Below are 26,596 nucleotides of genomic sequence, written 5' to 3' on the forward strand. Positions count from 1 at the left end.
GAAATAACATATATACATACATATGTATATTGGAATTTATATGACATTTTGGACTAATGACCCCTTGCAATTAATTCATTGGTAATATTACACATAGCAAGAATGTAAAACTATTAAGAAAAATGAGAAAATAATTGCGTTATAAATCATGAAATCATATCAATATCTTTTTTTAAATAATATAGAACAAAATTGATTAAGCACGAACTTTAAATAATTTTCAAAATCTGTGAAAACTTCTTGAAATATTTGTGAAACACTCATTTCTTCAATCATATATATGTGAAGTATTATTAGATCAAAATTTGCTTAATTTTATTCAAACACCAATATGTCCGCATTATAAATGAAAATAATTAAAATATTATAGACTAATTAAACTATACAATACTAATATATGTAGATACTCGTATAAATTAATCATAAAACTTTTAATTATTTAAAAATTGCAAAGTATCACTGTATCGTTACACAATTCAGTAATTACTTGCACGCAGTGTAATAATTACATTTCCAATATTAAAGTGGAAAAAATTAAAATTTTACATTGGTAACTTGATAGGAGGTGGAGATGGAAAAAACTCTTCTTCAAACGAAATGAACTATTTATTAGTTACGTATGCTAGTAAACTGCTAAAATTTAGACTCCTTTTAAAGAGCTGATATCTACAAATAAAAACGACATCAAAAATTTGGAAAGGGATCTTAAATAACGGTAAATTTTAATGGTCATTTTTGTTTTAAAATTAAAGTATGGTATGCTGCAGTAGAAGAAACTAACCACTACTTTTCTGCGTTTGCAAAATTTTAAAAATATTTAAAATTAATAAAAAATTTAATATTTAATAAAAAATTGCAATCTTAGAATTTTGAAGGATTATAACTTCTAGAGTGGGGGAAAGTAGGTAAAAATTTTCTTCTATGGAATTAAGTTTCTGGTAAAGATCTATGTATATGTGGAAATTCAGTTTTTTATCTTCAAGGGTGTGGAAGTTTTGTAAACGAGTCCGCGGAGGCAACAATTACAAAAATCAAAAGTGAAAGAAACAATTCAGAAACAGTTCACCAATATATTAACATTAAATACAACTTATGTAACTATGACTATGTATTACTATATGCAATAAATAGAACAGACACAAATTATATTCGAAATCGCGAAAACCACACTTTATAGCTAATTTTCACATAAATTTATTTCCTACCCACTTATTTTTATTTTGAATTGCTTACAAATTAGTTATACTTTTTCCTTTTAAAAATTTTCATGTCATCAGCATCAATAAGAACTCCACTGGCTCCCAACTTCGAAACCACATCATTCATAGAAATAATGAATAATAATGGCCCCAAATGGCTGCCTTGAGGCGCACCCGAACCTGCCATAGATGGAGACGAGACAAATAAACGAAAAGTTACCCTATAAGACCTCCCCACGAAGTACGATTTTATCCAATTTATAAAATTGCCAGGAAAACCTAGTAGTCTTAACTTAGAGATGGAAAAACTTCCGACGAATATGATTTATTGAAAATGAAAGCCAGGAGGGCAGCCAGCGTTGCGGAGCAATTCCTTAAAATTATCTCAGGAGTACCATTCGGTCCCGGAAGCAAACATGAGCCAAGACCATCCAGTATTTTTTAACAATACCGGATTCAGTACTCAAACCCAAAAACGTAGTCTTAGGAATAGGTACTGAGGTGTTGAAAATTGTCGGGATTTACCACGAAAGACGAAGAAGTATATGAATCAGTAAAGTAATCTCGGAAAAATTCACATACTTTACCTGAGTCATTACTAGATATTATTTTTACTTTTTATAAAAATATTACGAGTTGTCAAATTTTTTATTTACAAAGGAGAAATATGATCTCCGAAATGGCTTATAACCACGTTAAATAACTATTAGTTTTTTTTTCATTGTATAAAAAGGACTTTATATCAAAATTATACAAAAAGTATCATATTTTCCGAAGTACCAACTAATTTGTAATCTACTTCATTCAAAAATTAAAATTGCATTGCTGAATAAGGGGGATATTAGCACTATTATATAATGTAATACAGTAAATCATTTAATTTATTAATTCAGATTATTAATTGTAATTGCTGAATTATGCATATTTTAAATTTATTTGTTGTTATTAGTTAATTTATTCTAATATTTTCCCCATATATATCTTCATTTGGGCTAAATGTAATTGTAACATTGTTATATATTTTGCTATTATAATTACAATATAATAATGCTATATATATTTTTTGAATAAATAATAAAGCTATTATCATAAAAATCAATAAAAAAAAAGTTGGTATTATTTTTTAAATATTATTATGGCCATCTATTATTATTTTTATCTGTTTAAATAAATTTTTTGACTGGCCTACAAAATTACTTAATTTTTACTAAATTTTTCGCTTTTTATACCCGTAGGAACGTATATATGGTACACTAAATTTGGTATGAGATATAGACTCAGGTATGTGTATGTTTTTGATCAGTGTCGAGTTCTGAGTCAATTTAGCTTTGTATGTCCATCTGTCCGCTCGTCAGTGCGTCTGGCTGCCCGTCCGTCCCAACGATAACTAAAAAACTAATTGAGCTAAGCTCACCAAATTTTCACAAATGATTTATTGCAGTAAGTTCCAGGGCCATATTTAAATTGCGTATGATCGAAGTTACTGGTTCACTTCAAAATTTATTTGGATATATGTAAGAAATTGTAGAAACTATAGTATTGAATTTTCGCAGAAGCAAATCATTATTACTATTATAAAAGTCATTAAAATTGCTTGGCTGCTTCTGGTAGCTGCCATACTTTTTAAAAAAGTAAATTGAGATATCTTAAAAACTGTTCAACCTATAGTACTGGAATTTTGCAAAATGAAATATGGTTAAATGCCAGTTATACCCATTAAAAGTTCGTTGAGATCTCAGGAACCTTTGTGGTAGCTGCTATACAACTCAAAAAGTTATTTGGAGTTATCTCAGAAATTGTTGGAGCTATAATATAGAAATTTCGTGAAAAACAAGTGTATTGTTAGTATTGTTATGTGTGATAAAAATCGTTGGAATTTATTGACTCCTTGTGGTATCTCCCACACAATTTTAATAGTAGTTTGGCAATATCTTGAAAACACAGCACTGAAATTAAACATAAATTAATATGGTAATACGGCAACTTAAAATCATAGTCTGTCCCATAGTCAGCTATAGCATAAATACTCGCACATAGGAACAAATTCGTACGGGTATCACTGACACGGTCAACTCTATTTTTTTTTCGTTTTTTTTTTTTTTTGTTGTTTTTGACCTACATCAAAATTATATGTATGTATGTATATAAAAAATTTAAAATGAAAAGCAATGAAACCTTATCTTCATATATATCCCTTTCTATCATAATTTTAAATTCATAAGTAAACAAACAGTAACAGAAAAAAAACACACACTCAAAATTTTACTCAACTAACATTAAATATTGCTTTCAAAATTTTTTACTAAACAATCAATCAAAAATTTTACTTAAATGTATAACATTATTTTGAATTAAAATCCCCGAAAATTGTTTAATATAAAAATTACACTATATATAAAATAATAAATATACAGGGGCAATCAGGCCCTCTACAGCATTATATAGTATACAATCGATTCCGAGCATCTAAAATCTTCGTGATTCTTTTAGTTTCACTTTGCTATATGAGTCAAATTTCTCATGTATTTAGAGTCACTTCTGCATTCACGTAAAATATAATTGCTGATATTGAAATAATTCACCAACTAAAGTGCCTGCCGTTACATTATTTTTCCATTCGTTTTCGAAGGTGTTAGAAATTTAACTCTTAAACTTTTTGATCCTCGTCATTGATTATACGCTATCGATTATGGCTGCTGAATGTATCTCTGACCCAAGAATACTAAATTCTGCAAACTATAACTTTTCGTATTTTGATTTTATTGTAATAGTAAATAGATGCTCTCTCTTATAGAGCGCTCTTAATGACATCGTAAGTTAATTTCTTTGTTTTACTCTACGTGTATGTAATTTACAGTATGCGAGAAAGTATTAAAAGATTATTTTGATTAAATTGTTTGTGTCCTTTGCCATTAGTATAATATTGAAAGTTTAGTTTAATAATTTTATAATAACTTTGCCTTTTACAATTCACTTAATAACTAACTCTGTCTTTCCTTTCGACGGTAGTGATGCTTTACGTCTATGTCAAAAAAATCCGTGACTTCAAAATTGTAGTAATACTGTATTGCTACACAATTCAGCAATTACAACTAACAAGCTGAATTTTGTATTAATGCCGTATTAATGCAGTTTTGAAGTGGCTTTTACTTAAAAATTTGAGTTTCGAGCTCAACAATTCAAAAGAAATATAGGGATCTTAGTAAAATTTTAACCAAAAATTTACTTTTCATTTCTATAACTTCCATTTTAGGAAGAGAAGTATAGGAAGCTCAAAATTAAAAGCAACCATATTACTAATTTTTTTTCAATCAGACAGCCAGTTATTACCCAAAGCAAGAAAAAAATAATGCAATACGCGATAGAATCTTTAAAGAAATGAAGTTTTTATTATATTTTCATACACACACAACTTCACATAAAAATATATTTTTGTTTTTTGTATGTTTTAGCTTATTAAATTTTAACTTTTTATGATAAATATCATTTCATAATGACAGTGATATGCGATGATAATGGTAATGATGTTGAAAAAGCAGTAGGCTTATTGTAGTATTATTATAGTGGTTGTGCTGTTGTTGCTGCTGCTACTACTACTTTTATTTCTCTGCTAATAATCTCAAACAAAATGAAAAGGTCATCAAAACAATAATAAAAATGAAATCTGATATGAACAGCACACAATCGATTGCATGTTGTGTATTAAGGATGTGCAATTCAATTGCCTTATGATATTCATGAATACAATGATTCAATAACCGTTACTATTTACTCGTTATTGGGCACTACTAAATTTTTTTTTCTTTTTGACACATGAAATTTTGAAAATTTCGAGGTGTGTTCCGAATAAAATGAAAATACCCATAATTTTTTCGTAAGTTACAATATAAAAAAAAGGATCAAATATTTTTCATTTTTTTTTTGTTCCTTTTTTTAATTAAATTATGATTAAGGCTTAAATATTTAAGTAAATTTCAAATAAATTATATACGTACACATAAGTCGCAATAACATCGCTTCAACAAACATTATTATAATGTGCATCATAAAAGCTTTAATAAAAAAAATCAAATTCTTTTGTTTTTTTTGTTATACTTTGAACCTAAAAAAAATTTTTTTCAAGAGATTTTATAAGGAAGAAATTTTTCTTTTTCCTGTTGGTGTACATAAATTTATGTTTATACAAAATATCTATAAATATATTTTGGAGTATAAGGATTCGAAAAAAAAAATAGAAATATCAAAATACCGACGGCGATTATTAAAAATTTTCATAAATAATGAGTGTATGTTACTTCGACTACTCAACTATTCTAGTTACATTCATAAATTAAAAATTTAAGGAGAAAATTTTGCATATACCGTAATTTATATTTGTGTTACTATTTTGAATATTTGCACATCTTAATTCGAATTTATATGCTTTTAATAATGAAATCTCGCATTTATAACAACAATATCAACTAGTAAATCAATTAGTATTATTGATTTTGATATTATAAAATATCTCTCAACTATAGACTATAGAAATAAATCATCGGTCATCAAACAGGAAACAGATCTGAGCAAAAATCACGTAATTTTTCGCAAAAAGAAAAAAAACATCCTAAAATAAACCAGGTGGAAAAGTTGAAAAAAATTTAATTTTAATTTTAAATAAAATTTAGGTTATAAACGTCAAATTTCAAAATATTTATCAAACATTAAGAAATATTTTTTGGTTATGCAAAAACCGAGAATTTAGATTTTGGACTATAAAATGTGAAAATTAGAAAAATGGTATCCCAAATGGGATCCATTTTGTTTATTTTATTTTTATTAGAAAGTTTTGAAAAAAATATTTTTGATGAAAAATTTTTTTTTGAAAAATAAAACCTTCTGACATAACATATGTATGTTTCGACAGCTGTAAGATGTTAAAAGTTTGTAAAACACTGAATTTTACTTTATAAAACTTGAAAAAACTTTAAACATTGATAAAATGAAAACGTCATCAAATTTGTGTCCAAAAAGCATTATCCCAAACGCTTTGCATGCAAAAACTTTATAAAGTTTTTTCAAATTTAATAAAGTTTTTAAAAACTTTCTTATACCAGACGGACGTAATATATGCAAAAAAATTTTTGTTTTGCATATGAACTGTCGTATACAGGTTTTGTTCCCCTAGCTCCACGGTCGATACTCGACATGGTGTAATACCTGTCAAATGTAAAAATTTTATCGATACTACATACTAACAAAAACTAGTTGTTATCGTACCGTTATATGTTCGCGTCGTAAACAACTTATTTCTGTGCTTCATCTGTTAGCGTGCAGCTGGTGGAATAAAAACAAAAACAGCCTTGGAGTGGAAAGGGTTAATTTGAATATTTCTAAAACAAAATATCATTAAATAAAATTGGCTTATCCTCTTCAAAATTTTCTATTTAGAAAATAAAAATTTTCCTATTACAAGAATTCTAAAAAATTTTTTACAATATGACAGAGAGTAAACATTATTAATTACGTGACATTGTTTGCATTTTCGATTACACTTCAAATGTTGTGACATCTAGGTTCTTGCTATGTAAAGGGAAAGGTAGTACCATACAAATTTATAAGTTTTACCTTACCATTTTTCCGAATACGAAAATCATTTCACGAAAATCGGATTACATAGTAAGGCATCTGTAGACACCATTAAAAGTTACAGCGTTTTTGTTATCTGCAATAACGCGCATTTTACATGCGTAATCGATACGCATAACGAAAAAAGTTTTTAATTTTGAATATGGCATTGGCGTCTTATTTTATAATAACAAAATACCCCCTCCCCCATTGTTTTAGTCGTTTTACAAATATTTTATTCTATGACATCCACCTAAAGCATGTTGCAAACAGGATAAACAAAACGAAATGTATATTTGTAATATTGTTTTTTACTGAAATAAAAATCTATGTATGTTTATTTATTCCGTGATGAACTATATCACAAGACAGAAATGCTAAATTAAATAGGTAACACTATATGGGGGGGCACAAAAGCAAAATAGCCTTACCATCAATTCCAAAATTTTCGTTTGTTTTTAAATGTCTATAAAAATAAGTCAAAAACTTATGTGCATAGATAATGAATTCGAATTTCGTTTGCAAGTGCCGCAATTTTTTTACTAAACGAAAAATTTCAATTTTCCAAGAAGCAAAGTGGTTTAACCAACAAATTGTCGGTTAGGCAATCTTGGCGCTAATGAAAATAAAACTATAAAAAGCAACATGTGAATTTGGTCACATTGGTAATTGAAATAAAATAAAAATTGCATTAAAATTTATTAAATGCTTACTATTATTATTTACTCACATTTTAAAAACCGGTTTATGTTTATCAAAAATTATTAAAGAAAATATTATAATAAAATGCATGTTATGATATTCGCTTGCAATTATGTAAAATAGATACGTACGTTAGTACTGTAAGACTTGTGTTAAGTTTTAGTAGGAACACATGGTTGATTTTATATTGTAAAATAAAAAAATTGTGTGATCAATTTAAAAAATGTTTAATATGCAAACTGATGATGGTAAAAATATGTAAATTTATATATTTTATAAGTATAAAAACAATTTTACAAAAAATTTAGAATTAAGTTTTTTTTGCGGTTTCGGTTCAGAACAACTTCTATCTAATCAAAGTTCTGGTTCAATGGAGTCTTTATTCCAGTAACAATATTGAACTGAAAGTACACTTATTTTACTGTCTTCAATCTTGTAGAAAAATGTTTCCATTGTGTATAGACGCAAATGAACCAATTGAGAAATCGAGGAAATGAGCAAGTCTGCAATCAAATACATTGGGAAACAAAAGAAAATTTTTCTAAAATTTTCGGAGTCAATTATAAGAATTCTGAATAAATCTATATAATTAGAACTTTATATATGTACATACGTACAATATCTATTAAAAAATTTAATTTATTTATAATTGACCAAATTGATGTTGAATGGTTTGGAATAATATAGCAACAAATATTGCTCTTCATATTTATAAATTTATAAGATTTAGGCGCCAAGAAAATTTTCGGATCTTATATTCGAAGGCATATTATTTAATAACTTGTTTATTATCATTGTATATATATATATATATATATATATATATATATAGTTTATAGTGATATACAAAAGATATTTTTTGTAATTACACAACGAACTACTTGTAGTTTACAGTGGGCGCTAGTGAGTAATAAGTTTGAACTTAGATTAGCATTCAAAGAAAGTAGATTATTAAAATGTCTGTATTATGTATGTCGCTATAAACTATAGTATTAATTTTTTTTCCGTTAACATCAATTTTATTATCCTTATAATTTAATGTTATCATGTTTTTTTTCATTATTTTAGCGACCGTATATTGCAACCAATATTTAAGAGATGTATTCGTCAGTATTATGGAAGAGTCACGAAACTGCTTTTTTGAAAGTTTTGAGTTATATATACAGAAAAATTCACAATATTCTAAACTATTTTTATAAAAACCGACTTAACTCTAACGTTAGTGTTTTCGAAAAAATTACGTTGTAAATTTTACACGTATACGCAAAACTCAGTTTCGTGATTATGTCAAATTTTACACACATATATGAATATATATCATACTTTCAATCTATATTTTAGTTCAAAGATATCTTTGTCTCACAGATTCAAATTTAGAGCTAATCCACTACGTAAATTTTTATTTCATATGGATACTACACACAGGTATCAAAAGAAATGATCATATTAGAAAGATATATTTCTTTGAAAAGAAATAGTTTTTGGAGAAAAGGAAATATGAAATTCGGTCATTTATTATGCTAAGCATATCAGTGTTTTTTTTTTTGCTCTCTGTAATACTTTTAAATAAAATTATTTACTATTCGTAAAAGTGGTATCCCACTTTCAATAAGGTTTTTTCTTCTTGTCTTCGTTCTTTTTTTTTTTTTTGGTCTGCTTCTTTGTTTTTTTGAGTAATGGATTATCATTGTCAGCATAAACTGCGCGATCCCATCTGTTATTTATATTTTAACAAATATTTGACATGACACGTTATATTATGAAGAATATTATATCTTGAAAAAGGAAAAGTAAATATGAGAAAAAAATAAAAAATTCCAAAGCGTGCATACCACAAATTGTTTAAATTTTACAGACTTAACATATTTCCCTATACGTGAATAATCTTTACGAAACGTTTTAGTTCAGTTATGAGATCTGCCTGCTTTTTTTTCTTGGTGGATTTTTAAACAAACTTCAAAAGAATGAAGTTAAAAGATCCATCAAATCAAATCATCGTCTTCATCGTTCACTTCTTTTTTTGGTTTTTTTAGTTCTTTTTTTATTTGAAAAGGTCCCTCTTTCTCTATGTGCTATGTGACGTTTTATTTTAAATTTTTTTGTTTCTTTTTTTCTTTTTTCTTCAATCTATAATTAATTTATATTTTTTTAAGGTGATTGTATGATGGAATGAACCGAGCTACCGGAATATAAAATTTGTTCTAATTTTTTTTTGTTTTTTTTTTTTTCAAAAATTTGTTTTTAAAAATTTTTTTTTAAAAATTTGTTTGAACGAGTAACATCAGTAGCCAAAAAAAAGAAAAAAAAAAGAGAAGAATCAAGTTTAGTGGTCTCTGAACAAAAAATATGTTTAGGATTTTAATAAAAAAAATTATGACAAGTCTTTGTACTGAGATAGTTTTTTTTGTACCTACTTCAATAAAAATTGAAACTATAACCAAAGCCTATAAATTTACTGAATGAATACAAAGTAATTTACAAAACTTGAACTAAATTTTCAACTGAATTAAACAATAAAGAAAGAATAAAAAGAAGGCGTCATCTTTAAAAGCTCATAAATTAAAAACAAAAAGTTTGGTCAAACCAAACATAATGTATTTTCTAAAATTACTTTCATTCATATACGAATATATGTATACATACCAAAGATTGTAAACATTTAATATAAAATCTTTGAAAGCAAAAAAAAAAATGTAAAGAAGCGTTAGCTTAATACTCGAATTTAAGGCTTAATTGCGTGAGTTAAAGAAAATAATTATCTGCATTCATAGAAATTTGATAAAACTTCCAGTTTCGAAAATATGAGAGGTGATAACTTGAGGGGGGGTGGACGCTGAAAAATATTTTTTTCTAGCTAAATGAACTATTCATTATAAGTGTCTAAATTTCAGACTCCTAAACCTGTGATCTAGAAAAAAAAACAATATCAAAAATTTGGAAAAACCGGATTTTAAATAACGGTAAATTAGTCTCTAGTAAATTAGTAAATTAGTATTAGTCATTTTCTTTTTTTTAAGTTTAAATATGGTATACCGTGGTAGAAGAAATCAGAACGATTCAAGGCACAATAATTAAAATATTTTTCCCTCTGAAACTGAAGTCGAAGTCAGTCAGGTACCCCGCTTTTTGGACAGACTTTTTCCAACTGACCTACAGAGCTATGAAGACATTTGATCAGCTCCATATTGCTCCTCTTTATATATATATATATATATTGTATTTGTCATGATGAAGAATGACAGTTGAATTCTGGTTTGCAATTCTTCCAAACATCGGCAAAAACAGTTCGTTCTTGTATAGTATATAATAAGTAAATGTTATCAGAAAAAAAGTAAATGTTATCAGAAGTCAATATCATTATTTTTTTGACAAGCTATAATTTTTATTGCCAATGCTGCTTTTGTAGATCTATTACACTGCAGTTTTAACTAACAAAATCTTTTCAAGCTAGAAATGTAAACGCGGATTCAACCGATCGAACTTATTCATATAGAAATTTAGCTTATAAGGTATAATTGCTGAATTGTGTACTAATACCGTATTCATGCAAATTTTAAATTAAACCTAAATAAATTATTGTAAAAATAAGAACTTGGCCGAAAACTTTGGATTTACAATATTTTTCTGTGTATCACTATTTAGCAGGGTTAGCAATATGTAGCTGTATTTCTGTTTTATTATGCTAACTATGCATTTATTACGTGGGTAAATTTAAAGAAATTTTAAAATTTATTCAATTTGAAATTTCAATATTTGTGAAATTTTTAATTTTTTTTATTATTTTTATTAACGAATTTTAAGAATATTAAAAAACGGTACAACTTCTTAATAATTACTTTATTTTAAATGATTATGTAGTCATCAATTACGAAATAAAACATATAAAATGAGGAACCAGAAAAGCATTACAAGTCAAATATTAAAAAAAAAAATTTTTTTATTTTACTATATTTCTTGTTTTGCAGTTTTTTGGTTCTCACATTAAAACAATATAATAATAAGAACAACAATTAAAATATCCTACAATGTATATATTATTCAATATGTATGTCTATTATATAAGAATATAATGTATTTATAAGTACTTACACTTGGTATATTGTCACTATTACAAACTGCTTCCGACAGTAATCGATCACGAATTTCCCAAGCAAATATACTAGGACATTCACGTTTATAATCAGCAATTTTTTGTACTACAGGAGTTGTTGCCACCCGTGGTTTTGAACCACCAATAGCCCGTGGTTTTATTGATCCTGTTTCATAATATCTGGAATATTAAGAAAAAAAATTAAACACAAAAATTAAGAAAAAAATTTATATTTAAAGAGATTTACGTATATATGTATATAAGTATGTACTGAATATACAATATGAATTATTTAAATAATAATAAACAATTCAAATAATTTTGATGCCTAATATACAATATATTTATGCACATAATAAGACACACACATAAGTATATGTAAATTGGGAATTCCATGTTAATCACCGAAGACATTCGAAAAGATTGTACAAGAAAATCATATCAAATATATTAGAAATATTGAGTGTCTACTAAAATGCAGATCAGAATGTTTTACTTATCCAGCATTCCTCTAAAAACATCAAATAATGTTAAATACAATATTTTTCTAAATTTCAAACTTATTAAATAGATTATAAATAGCTTATTGCAATATAAAATTAATATTAAAATATTATTAAGTATTGAAAAAAATTTACACATCACGATACATAGATTAAACGTTTAATAAATCGAAACTGATCTAAATCTAAAAATATGTGAAAATCTAGAAAAGCAGAACGTTCGGAAATTTCAATTGTAAAGTTTTAAGGCACTTCTAAAGGTTAAGGGATTTTTGGGAATTCAAACATGAACTGAAAGTTATAAATAGATCAAATGCTAAATATCTTTTTACACATTGCACTTACAAATCTGACGGAAACTGAATATGTATTTTACTTTCACACATTTGTAGCATATAAGTATACTAGAGTAATTCTTAAATATCCAACATTTATTTCTATTATGCACCTCTTCTTTTTTATGTCATTCGATTTTCGTATTTGTAGAAATGGAAAAGTAGTACCAAACAAATTGATTGCTACTACCATACCATTTTTCCGAATACGAACATCGCTTCACGAAAATTGAATTACATAGTAAGGCCTTCTAAATTTTCGAAAATTCCCCTACCGTTAATTCAATATCAACTGTAAATTTTTTATACATATGAAGTAGGTTTTGATATTTAACATCATTTTTAATGGAATTCCCGACCGATATATATTTCAATATAATGGTATAAAAAAGGGGGCAAAGTAGAGGCGCGTTTAATTTTTTTTTCATATACCTATATAATTTTATGAATTGAAAATAAAACAATAATTAATAAAAATTACAAAAAGAAAAACATCAAGGGAATTATATATAAAGTTTTACAATTATATAACAATAAAATAACAATAGTTAATAAAAAAAAATAATAATAAAAATTTATAGAAGTACAAACATGTTAAGAACATATATACACACACAAATATATCATAGGAGTACATACAACAAAAAAATACAATATATCTTTAGTTGAATTTCTTTTTCTTATTTTTTGTATTTTTGTTTAAAATCTCTTTTATTAAATAAGCTGGAAACAAAAGTCCTTTTCTTTGTTTTGTTGTGTATACTTAATAATATATAAGTATTTTATTTTGTAAATTGTGTGTGCATCATTGATTTAAGCATATTTTTTTTGGTTGTAATTCTAAAATGAAAAAAAAAAAACAAAAATTAAATGAAATGTACTTTTCTTTGTTCTATAACAAAAACACAAATTTTAAAATACAAAAAGGACCACATCAAGATATTAGAAGAAGTGAAAAAATAAAGGCAAAAACAAAAAGCTTCTGACTACACACAGAAGAAAGAAAGCAAAATTTTCTTATAATTTTTCAAGTAAAAAGGAAACAAAAATTTTCAAATTCTTTAAAAAAACGAAAGTATCACATACTCATGAGTGACTCATAAAATGCATTTTGAACACTTCCTTTCAATTTTAAGGAAGTCAGCAAACTTTTAGCTAACATATCCAGAACAGTGTAAATTTGGCTCTTAACAACCAAAACTCAAATATCAAATTTCAAGAAATTCCATCCAGAAGTAGATATAGTAAAAAATGTTAGGTCGACCTCTAGTTCGGTTTCCGAGCCCTGATTTTCCCAAAAAAATTATATGTTCATTGATTTAACTTCTCGAATTTAAGTATTAAATTTCAAGGAAATTGGTTGATTATTTCTCTTTATATACGCAAAAATCTTAAATTGGCCCGCAAAGATGTCCAGTTCCTGAGATCTGATATATCCCAAAAGTTTATCAATCCGTGCCATAACCAAAATAAACTCATATAAAATTTCATCAAAATCGGTTCAACAGAACTTGAGATACACGCGTGCATACACAGACCGACATCTCTCTAAAAGTAGTTTACTTACGCTTCCCTACAATGGAGAAGTGCGTTCCGCCCGAAAATTTGACATCCAAAATATGGTGATATCACATAACCTACCTCATTGTATAAAATGCGGTCGGTAATTATGCTGAAAATTAATAGCGGTGCATGCAATTTTGATTTTTCTGCAAAATAATATTTTGATTTTAATTCACATTCAAAGGCATATTACATACAAATACAAACTACTACAATTGGACATATGCAAGTTATACAGGTATCCTGTGATATATTACACGATTTACGGATTATTTATCGTATTGAAGGTATGTAAATACTTTTTTAATTACATACATACGTATATTACCATTCTCTCATATATCAACGTTAATTATTTAGTTACTATTCGATTCAAAAATAAAAACCTTCAATTAAATAAAACTTAAAAAAAAATTCCATTCCTTTGGAAAGTTTAATTAGAAATAACTACATATAAGAGGTAGAATAATTATTAAACATTCATGTATGCTTGATTTTTCATTATCACATAACACAAATGTCTAGAATAACCTTTAAAATCAAATTGAAAATGTATTTCTCCTCAAACGTAATAATAATAGCCTCCAATTATTTATCGAAAATTAGCATTATAAACTACATACTTTTGTATATGATAGTCATTCATCTTCTTCCCACTTGGCACGAATCTATATACATAAATGTAATTTATAAAATATTTGACATAATTATGTTTTACCAATTTATTTAATATGACTTACATGTGTTAATGAAAAGGTTTAAAAAAAACATTTGATCTTAAATTTTATACAAAGAATAATTTTCTACAATATTCGACGTAGAAGATAACAAAAAATGTAAAATAAAACTTGCTCTTGTTTAAAATTATCAGAAAAAGTTTAATAGATTTCTGTATGTAAAGTTTGAAGAAAATTTCGTTAGTGAATGAATAAAGTACATATTATTGCCAAATCGTTACAAAAACAAAATGTAGTAAAATAAATAAAAAAAAAATTAACAAAAAATAATTAAATTTTTCTGGCACCATGTTAAAAAATTCATTTTGTTCCTTTTTCATACAAAAATATTCAAAAAACTACACGCAGACTCGTCTAACACAAAGGTAAAATACATTTTACTATATATGTATGCATTAAAAAATTTGCATTTGTATACACCAATGTAAACGGAATTACAGAATTTTGGATCCTGAGAGAGAGTAAAAACATATCACAATAGGCAAATTATATTATATATAGACTATGATCTTATTAGAATCATATATAGAGCTGGATACCTTTAAACTTTTCTAAATTTTGGACATTTTACTTTTAGACTTTTGTGTAAACAAAGATTTATAATTATAAAAAGTTTTTTCTATAATTAAGTTTTTGTAATGTAAAATATAAAATTTTAAGTTTTTAAATGGATATTATCCAAGTGTGGTCCTAATAAAACCTAAAAATCTAATGCATTATCAGCAAAGCAATCAATATATAATAGTTAGAATTAATAGAACATTTTAATAGTTAGAATCAATATATTTATCAACAGAATCAATATGTCAACAATTATTAAAATCGATAGAATATTTTAACATTTAGATAATTTCTTTTACTCATATTTTGCATAACATGTAACATAAAGTTAAAAATAGATTTGAACGTTATAAATACAGGGAATTTACTTTAAATACATTTACGTTGCAACCAATTAACTGTTCAACAAAATATTGAAAAACAAATTCAAAAGAGGCAACCGTTTAGATATCTCACTTTAATATAAATATTCACTATAGGCAGTGGATATTATATGCTGGCCACACTTCAATAAACATCAATTGCAATAAAATTTTATTTCATATCAAATAATGCAATATAACAGAGAACGAAATGCAAAGTAAAAGTAAAATATATTATAGGAGATTCTTCTAATTCACATTAAATATATTATGAGGACATCCTTATTTATGTAATTAGGTACCTACTTTTATAACTCACTCGTTGAGTTTTGCCAAATTACAAAAATGGAGTATTTAATTTTTACTTATGAAAATGTGAGCTTTAATATAGCTACTCAATTAATGTAGGTACTTTTAATAAATAAAATTGCATTCTATAAAAATAGATAAAAATTTTGTACCTGAGGTATTGAAATAATTCACAAATCACACATCCTTTTATTTAATTTCTTCTACTAATCCTTAACTAAGGTATTTTTTTCAATCTAATTAAAATCATACTAAAAACTGAAACTGTCAATATAAGTTACTATAGCTGGATTCATTGGTTCGCCGTCGTTTTTGAGCTGAGCCATTTGAAGTGAAACTATTTTTTCTCTTGATTGTTCATTGGTTCCTCGGAAAAAAGCTGATCGTTTTTTTTTTTTGTTCTAATGTATTAATTACGCCTTGACAAGAATTATATGTAATTGTAATAGTTCAGTATATGTATATCAATTTGACGTTTTAAAAAAAAACTTCGCACTAAAGTTAATTCAACTTTTTGAGAGAGAGAAGAAAAGCTGTACTAAAAGTACTGTAAAAAGAATGTCAAAAATCCAAATTTTCATGTAAAATACATCACTCATCAGCTCATCGTTTAACTGACGAACCAATGAATCCAGCTTATGTGTATAAAAATGAAAATAAAAGGATATACTTCTTAACTCTTTTAGCTAAGCGAATTTTTCCTATATAAAATTGGTGAATTATTGCAGTAGTGTGAGGTAAACGGCTTGAATTAGAAAAAGAAAGCTCAAGGTTCAATCAGTACTGACAACTGGTCATTGCTATCAACTTGAATTACGCAGTGGGATTGTTGATTACCAATTAGATTGCATTCAGATTTTATCTAAAGTATTATTGATAAAATGTCTTTGTTACGGGTTTTTATAAATGAATTTAACTTTATAATTTTTCGATATCATAAACCTAAATTCATCATAATTTCTTAAAAGATGCATTTTTTTTATTCTATTTGTTTCTGTCAAAAAAATGTACACTTTGAAGTATTGATGAATTTTTCATCAATACTTCAAAATGTAGATCAAAGAATTGAGCTGCAGAGCTCCATTGAACGATTAGCAGCAGTTTATATTTGCTTTAAAAATATATTACGTTTGGCATGCATGACTATATTTCTTTATTTTTAAATTTTTAAAGAGGCAAACAGAATATTGAATAATGATGATAAGTAATAAAAAGAACTTATGTTTTATAATAATACAAATTATAATTTTAATAAACTGTATTTGTAAAATGTTAACTATATTTTTAGAGTCTTACGTAAACATATATGACATCCAAGTGTCAAAGTTAAACCACTGTACAATGAAGCACACTTAATTTTGCTTTAAAATTTTTAAATCGCTTAAGTTAAACGATTAAAAAATAAGCGTTCAGCAGAATATTGCTTGAAGCGCTTTAATGATAATCGCTGAACGCACCCAATGTGAATAATAGTTGTCAAATTTTCAATTCTTTTTTACTGCAAAAAAAAACCGAACTTAATCCATTCTCTAGATAAATTTGGCAATTGCCAACTTTTAATTGAACCTAGTTTATCAAGAGTGCAATGTTTTCTTTTTTCTTGAAAATATATCAAATATATTATTATAACTAAATAAATCAAATAGATGCATTAACGAATTCATAGAAATATAGTACTTCTTCGGATGCATGGTGTCAAACAATGTGTCAAATACATATCATACATTGTAATATGAACTTCATACTTTTCAAACAAATGAAACATACATATGTATTTTCCATTAACAGAAATTCAAAATCACGAAATTGTCAAAATACACGCAATCTTTAATTCAGAATTCCGATATAAAATACTTTATACATTTGTATGATTTAAGTGCTTAAAATACTTTATACTGTTTTTGAAAGAGTATCATGGATACAATTTGTGATACTATATACTTGCTAGTCTATAAGTAAAATGTGCTCAAATTTTGTTATACTTCTTTCATGTATTTATATGTTTATAGCAATTTTACCCTCGAATGGTATCAATTTTCCATTACCTTTTTCCGAATAGAATAACAATTATTTCGCGTAATAACGCAATTCGCATCTATCTTGTTACAAACATACTATATCTAATTATTTATATATAGGTGCGTAAATTTACATCGCATATTTGTGTCGCAACCCAACCCTGAAGATGTTCAAAAGCTCAAAATCAAAAGTACATTATTTGGTAGCAATGACAACACAGTGTAATTGCCAGTATTGTTTGAAACGTTTGAAATTTGCATTAGTCTTATGACCGTTCTTGATTCTAATTTGCTCTTCCAAGTTTAATTCAAATTAGTCTAACGATATTATTAAAAAAAAATTTTATTGTACAAATTCTTGAATTGTGTAAAAATTCTTCAAATTAATTTATTGTCATAAATAATACGATCCAAATTATCCAAAAAAACAGGTAAAAATTTGGTATATATGTATATCAGTTTATACATATGTACATATGTGCGTAAGTATGTATTCTCTATGCAATAGCTGTACAAAATATGTCGTTAAATATTGATTGCATAACAGATTAAATGCATTTTTTTTCCTTATAATTTTTAGCAAATTCATCGTTAAGTGTATGAAGAAAGTGTCAAAAGAATCCACTTTAAGCTTGGTGGCCTTATAAATTAGATAGGTATGCACATTTAAGCAAACTGGATTATAAAGATACACTTGGTTACTCCTTTATTCAATTGGTTTCAAATGAAATTTACCATAAAAATACGCAGGTTCTAAGTTAAAAAGTACACAGGTTCTTTGTCAAAGTTGTAATTTAAAGTAGAGAATATAAAAATTATCATTGAAAGTAGTATTCCGATTTAACGAGACAAGGAAAAACCATATTCTGTACTAATTGATGCTATTGCTATTGGATTAGCAACATACAATCATTTATGTACTAGTAAAATTTTTCAAATCTTTTATGTTGAAAAAGTTTTATATTTTAAAATCGGTGATGTTTTAATTTTTAGTTTTAGCATTTTCATTATAGAAAAAATAACTGATTTTTGTTTTGTTTACATAATTTCTTCTAGGTAAGGAAGAGTATTAAAAATTCTTACCTGCGTGTACACATTGAATTGATTATTCTAAAAACATACATATTTGGCTACTTAGAATCAAACTACTTGTTTCAACTTTTAAAATGGATATAATAATAACAGTACATTTAGATCTAAAATGTAATGAAAATGTAAGTAATCTTAATTGAGATTGATAATAACTTTGTTCTTTATTTGTTTGAAGATTGGTTTGACGATCGGACCGGCACTTTATACCTAAGGCCTGATACTATTATTGAGTTAACATTTTTGTGATAAATGAATACGTTAAATCTATCTACTTATCTAAATTTGGTAAAAATTTATATAAATTTCTTTATGTAATTATATTTATAAAAGACAAAATCAGCATTTCAAAATCTGTAAACCAGGTTAGTACATAAATTCCTTTATGAAAAATTTACTGGGTGGAGGTGGTGTCATCATACTATTTAGCATGTATTGTATAATCTATTACAAATCTATATATATAAATTCAGTTTGTACAAATTTCAGTACTCATAATAATGTGCAATTTTCCAATTATAAAATAACATGATTTCATTTGTCTAATTATTATTATTAAGGCTGGGTGTTTTTGAAAATGCAGTTCTTAAGGCTAGAACTGCAAAGCTTTAAAAGCTTTACATTGAATTTGTACATGAAGTTTTGAAAGTTTTGCAGTCCTAACCTTAAGAACTGCATTTTCAAAAAACCATTTTTTAAAATTATTAATATAATCGCTATTTTACTATGTATGTACTTTTAATGCAAATTCAGCATACATACTTTACTTCTAATTTAAAATAACATAATTTTTTCTAAACTATTATTTTATATTGTAATGACAGTGTTAAATTAAAATTGAATTTTATGTTTAATTTAGTTTTATTTAAATAAAATACATATCCATAAACGTTTATGTATATATATGTATATGCATGTATTTGTTTTTGTGTATATATGTAACAATATGTATAAATTTGTGTATATATGTACAAAACTCTGAATTAGAATAATTTTTATTTCTGGTTTAAAAAATGCAAATATGGTTTAAAAAAAAACTTAATAATTTGCTGAGTCTTAACTCACATATCACAAGCGCATTTATTTCCGATGATTTCCCGGAATTTAATTTTTAATTTTTGATTTTGTTAGTTATTTAAATTTTTAACTTGTTTATAATAATAAATAATACGTACCAACATGTGATTTATATTAACATTTTAATTCCTTTCAATAAATTTTGTTTGAAAATTTAATTAAATAACACAATCTTTTTAAGCTTTTATTTTATATTGTAATAACAGTGTTAAATTAAAATTGAATTTTATGTTTAATTTAGTTTTATTTAAATAAAATACATATACATATAGGTATATGTATATATGTATAGTATGTATTTTTATTTGTATTTGTTTTTGTATATGTGTATATATGTAACAAGATGTACAAAGTTGTATATATATACATATGTATATATATACATATATGTATATATACATATATATATATATATATATATATATATATATATATATATATATATATATATATATACATAATTATGTATATATATATACATATATATATATACATACATATGTATATATATATACATATATATATATATATACATATGTATATATATACAAAACTCTGAATTAGAATAATTTTTATTTCTATGGTTTAAAAAATGCAAATATGGTTTAAAAAAAAACTCAATAATTTGCTGAGTCTTTACTCACATATCACAAGCGCATTAATTAACTCGCATATCACAAGCGCATTTATTTCTGATGATTTCCCGGAATTTAATTTTTAATTTTTGATTTTGTTAGTTATTTAATTTTTGCACTTGTTTTATAATAATAAATAATACGTACCAACATGTGATTTATATTAACATTTTAATTCCTTTCAATAAATTTTGTTTGAAAATTTAATTATTGTGATTAATTTATGTTTATATCATTAACTATGCTATGATCTAGACTAGATCATAAAATTATGAAAAAAAATGCTTGGGTAAGTTTAAAGAAAATCTGGAAATTCAGAAAAATATGAAAGTATGTACTTAATTTTCATGGCATTTCACAAAAATTAAATGGAATGTATTCTATTTAACGCAATTACTTAAATATTTTTAAAAATTCAATAATTATCTTATATCTTGCAATTATTTTTGTATTTTTATTACAGTATAAAAAATTTTTTACAGAAAGCGAATTGTTTTTATTGTAAGTTAAAAGTAACGCTAACTTAGACCCTTATTATGATCAGCGAAGTAATTGAAATTTTTGGTATTATAATTAGCATTCAAATTCGTCGAATGAAAATTCTGTGCGACAAGCTTGGCAAATTTTTTTTTTTAATTGGATTGGGTTGAGTGTTTTTTTTTATTGGAAATTATAGCCAAAGTATATCTATCTAATAATAAGTAATTCGGCTCGTTCCATTCCGTTAGTTTTCGTTTGCATCTTGCTTCCAAATTCTTAAAATATTCCATTTTTTTTTAGAAATAGATGGTAATAAGAGTTGTGTAGGGAAGAAAGAAACAAAATATTGTAAACAAACGAGTGTGTCAAAAAAGTCGAACTGAAATAAAATTAAATTAAGTTAGGTAAAAATTTTGTTATTTTTATTTTGATAATAACAAAATTTATTTTTCATTTTATAAAAATTCGAATGTATGAAAGCAAAATAGTTTGAAATTTCATGTATGAATGTACACATGCGTGTACCTGGTGCAGTAGATACACAGTATCAGGTAGTGATATAGAAATAAAGTAATTTATAAAGGAAAAAAGGGTGTATGCATACTGATTAATACTTTATGAAATATAATTATTACCGATTCATGGGAAAGATGTTCTAAATTTATTAAGATTGAAATAAAAATAAAAAATTTAAAGATAATTTATTTATTAATAATTATTAATTACAAATGCTTAACACTAAATATTTAAAATATTTTCAAAAGTACATATTTTCATCCCCACATCTTTTGGCAACAGTTTTAGAAAAGAAATTTTCGTACCGGCTTTTTTTCATCCCAAACACTTCAAATAATGTTTACCCACTTTTATAAAAAAAATTTTTTCTTCACAACTATTTAAATTTTTTTTTTTAATATTATGTCTTTTCAAAATTTATTTTTATTATTTTTCAAAATTATAATATATAAATTATAATAATTTTTTTAAACACTTTTTTCGCTTTTATAATATAATACACATTTTTTGCCACCTTGTACTGGAATAAGTTACAGAAATAAAACTCCCGCCTTTAAAATTCTTAATATTTTTTCCTATTCTTTATATAGGGAAAAATAAATAACTCCCGCTTTTAAAAATACATTATAAAAAAATCTGATGTGATCAGCACATAACCGACCGCATTGTGTATTATCTAGTTAAATGAAAGTGTTACAGAATATTATAAAAATATCTGTTAAATACTTCTTATAGTTAACATACCTAGAAAAATGTAAATTTGGCTCTTAGTAGAGTTTCGCTTTGTGCTACCCGAATTCCCTGAAATGCTCGCCAGTTAGTTTCGGTAACAACCAGAACTCAAATATCAAATTTCAAGAAATTCCATCAATTCGTTCCGTACATATGGTGAAAAATGTCAAATGTCGAGCTGAGCTTTTATATAAAATTTCAAGTAAATCGGTTGAATATTTTCTTCAAAATGTTCAAAAATGTAAAACAGGCCCGCTAAAAAGTGATGTTCCGGAGGCCTGATATATACCAAAAATTGATCAATCTGTGCCATGGTGGAAATAAACTTACATATAAAATTTCATCAAAATCGATTCAGCCGAACTTGAGATAAACGCGTCCACACACAGACCGACAGGTTGCTAAAAATAGTTTATTTACACTTTCCTACTATGGAGAAGTACGTTTCCCCCGAAAACTCGATATGCAAAATCTGTTGCCATCACATAACCTACCTATTGTTTACACAATACGGTCGGTAAAAATAGGTAGACATCTATTGCGTACTCTTTCCCTCTCCCAAAAATTCTTATGTGTATAAAAATGAAAATAAGAAGGCTTAACTCTTTTAGCTAAAGGAATTTTTTGTATACAAATACTGGTGAGTATAGGTGCGTAAATTTACATCGCATATTTGTGTCGTAACCCAACCCTGAAGATGATCAAAAGCTCAAAATCAAAAGTACATTATTTGGTAGCAATGACAACACAGTGTAATTGCCAGTATTGCTTGAAACGTTTGAAATTTGCATTAGTCTTATGACCGTTCTTGATTCTAATTTGTTCTTCCAAGTTTAATTCAAATTAGTCTAACAATATTATTAAAAAAAAAATTTTATTGTACAAATTCTTGAATTGTGTAAAAATTCTTCAAATTAATTTATTGTCATAAATAATACGATCCAAATTATCCAAAAAAACAGGTAAAAATTTGGTATATATGTATATCAGTATATACATATGTACATATGTGCGTAAGTATGTATTCTCTATGCAATAGCTGTACAAATTATGTCGTTAAATATTGATTGCATAACAGATTAAATGCATTTTTTTTCTTTATAATTTTTAGCAAATTCATCATTAAGTGTATGAAGAAAGTGTCAAAAGAATCCACTTTAAGCTTGGTGGCCTTATAAATTAGATAGGTATGCACATTTAAGCAAACTGGATTATAAAGATACACTTGGTTACTCCTTTATTCAATTGGTTTCAAATGAAATTTACCATAAAAATACGCAGGTTCTAAGTTAAAAAGTACACAGGTTCTTTGTCAAAGTTGTAATTTAAAGTAGAGAATATAAAAATTATCATTGAAAGTAGTATTCCGGTTTAACGAGACAAGGAAAAACCATATTCTGTACTAATTGATGCTATTGCTATTGGATTAGCAACATACAATCATTTATGTACTAGTAAAATTTTTCAAATCTTTTATGTTGAAAAAGTTTTATATTTTAAAATCGGTGATGTTTTAATTTTTAGTTTTAGCATTTTCATTATAGAAAAAATAACTGATTTTTGTTTTGTTTACATAATTTCTTCTAGGTAAGGAAGAGTATTAAAAATTCTTACCTGCGTGTACACATTGAATTGATTATTCTGAAAACATACATATTTGGCTACTTAGAATCAAACTACTTGTTTCAACTTTTAAAATGGATATAATAATAACAGTACATTTAGATCTAAAATGTAATGAAATGTAAGTAATCTTAATTGAGATTGATAATAACTTTGTTCTTTATTTGTTTGAAGATTGGTTTGACGATCGGACCGGTACTTTATACCTAAGGCCTGATACTATTATTGAGTTAACATTTTTGTGATAAATGAATACGTTAAATCTATCTACTTATTTAAATTTGGTAAAAATTTATATAAATTTCTTTATGTAATTATATTTATAAAAGACAAAATCAGCATTTCAAAATCTGTAAACCAGGTTAGTACATACATTCCTTTATGAAAAATTTACTGGGTGGAGGTGGTGTCATCATACTATTTAGCATGTATTGTATAATCTATTACAAATCTATATATATAAATTCAGTTTGTACAAATTTCAGTACTCATAATAATGTGCAATTTTCCAATTATAAAATAACATGATTTCATTTGTCTAATTATTATTATTAAGGCTGGGTGTTTTTGAAAATGCAGTTCTTAAGGCTAGAACTGCAAAGCTTTAAAAGCTTTACATTGAATTTGTACATGAAGTTTTGAAAGTTTTGCAGTCCTAACCTTAAGAACTGCATTTTCAAAAAACCATTTTTTAAAATTATTAATATAATCGCTATTTTACTATGTATGTACTTTTAATGCAAATTCAGCATACATACTTTACTTCTAATTTAAAATAACATAATTTTTTCTAAACTATTATTTTATATTGTAATGACAGTGTTAAATTAAAATTGAATTTTATGTTTAATTTAGTTTTATTTAAATAAAATACATATCCATAAACGTTTATGTATATATATGTATATGCATGTATTTGTTTTTGTGTATATATGTAACAATATGTATAAATTTGTGTATATATATACAAAACTCTGAATTAGAATAATTTTTATTTCTGGTTTAAAAAATGCAAATATGGTTTAAAAAAAAACTTAATAATTTGCTGAGTCTTAACTCACATATCACAAGCGCATTTATTTCCGATGATTTCCCGGAATTTAATTTTTAATTTTTGATTTTGTTAGTTATTTAAATTTTTAACTTGTTTATAATAATAAATAATACGTACCAACATGTGATTTATATTAACATTTTAATTCCTTTCAATAAATTTTGTTTGAAAATTTAATTAAATAACACAATCTTTTTTAAGCTTTTATTTTATATTGTAATAAGAGTGTTAAATTAAAATTGAATTTTATGTTTAATTTAGTTTTATTTAAATAAAATACATATACATATAGGTATATGTATATATATGTATAGTATGTATTTTTATTTGTATTTGTTTTTGTATATGTGTAAATATGTAACAAGATGTACAAAGTTGTATATATATACATATGTATATATATACATATATGTATATATACATATATATATATATATATATATATATATATATATATATATATATATATATATATATATATATATATATATATATATACATATATGTATATATACATATATATATATATATATATATACATATGTATATATATACATATGTATATATATATACATATATATATATATATACATATGTATATATATACAAAACTCTGAATTAGAATAATTTTTATTTCTATGGTTTAAAAAATGCAAATATGGTTTAAAAAAAAACTCAATAATTTGCTGAGTCTTTACTCACATATCACAAGCGCACTAATTAACTCGCATATCACAAGCGCATTTATTTCTGATGATTTCCCGGAATTTAATTTTTAATTTTTGATTTTGTTAGTTATTTAATTTTTGCACTTGTTTTATAATAATAAATAATACGTACCAACATGTGATTTATATTAACATTTTAATTCCTTTTAATAAATTTTGTTTGAAAATTTAATTAAATAACACAATCTTTTTTAAGCTTTTATTTTATATTGTAATAACAGTGTTAAATTAAAATTGAATTTTATGTTTAATTTAGTTTTATTTAAATAAAATACATATACATATAGGTATATGTATATATATGTATAGTATGTATTTTTATTTGTATTTGTTTTTGTATATGTGTATATATGTAACAAGATGTTCAAAGTTGTATATATACATATGTATATATATACATATATGTATATATACATATATATATATATATATATATATATATATATACATACATATGTATATATATACATATGTATATATATATACATATATATATATATATACATATGTATATATATACAAAACTCTGAATTAGAATAATTTTTATTTCTATGGTTTAAAAAATGCAAATATGGTTTAAAAAAAAACTCAATAATTTGCTGAGTCTTTACTCACATATCACAAGCGCATTTATTTCTGATGATTTCCCGGAATTTAATTTTTAATTTTTGATTTT

The 26,596-nt window shown here is 25.2% G+C and overlaps 1 protein-coding gene across 9 annotated transcripts in view; it reads right to left on the reverse strand.

The window, feature by feature from the left end:
- LOC129606923 (paired box protein Pax-6) overlaps positions 1-26,596 on the reverse strand; it is a 277,309-nt gene that overhangs the window by 88,507 nt on the left and 162,206 nt on the right. For all 9 annotated transcript variants that reach the window (XM_055517576.1, XM_055517582.1, XM_055517571.1 and 6 more), the window contains one exon: positions 11,598-11,778. In XM_055517576.1, coding sequence (XP_055373551.1) covers positions 11,598-11,778 — 181 coding nt within the window. The remainder of the gene's footprint in view (positions 1-11,597; positions 11,779-26,596) is intronic.

This window comes from Condylostylus longicornis, unplaced genomic scaffold (assembly GCF_029603195.1).
Source record: "Condylostylus longicornis isolate FDR11 unplaced genomic scaffold, ASM2960319v2 ptg000003l, whole genome shotgun sequence".
Lineage (NCBI taxonomy): Eukaryota > Metazoa > Arthropoda > Insecta > Diptera > Dolichopodidae > Condylostylus > Condylostylus longicornis.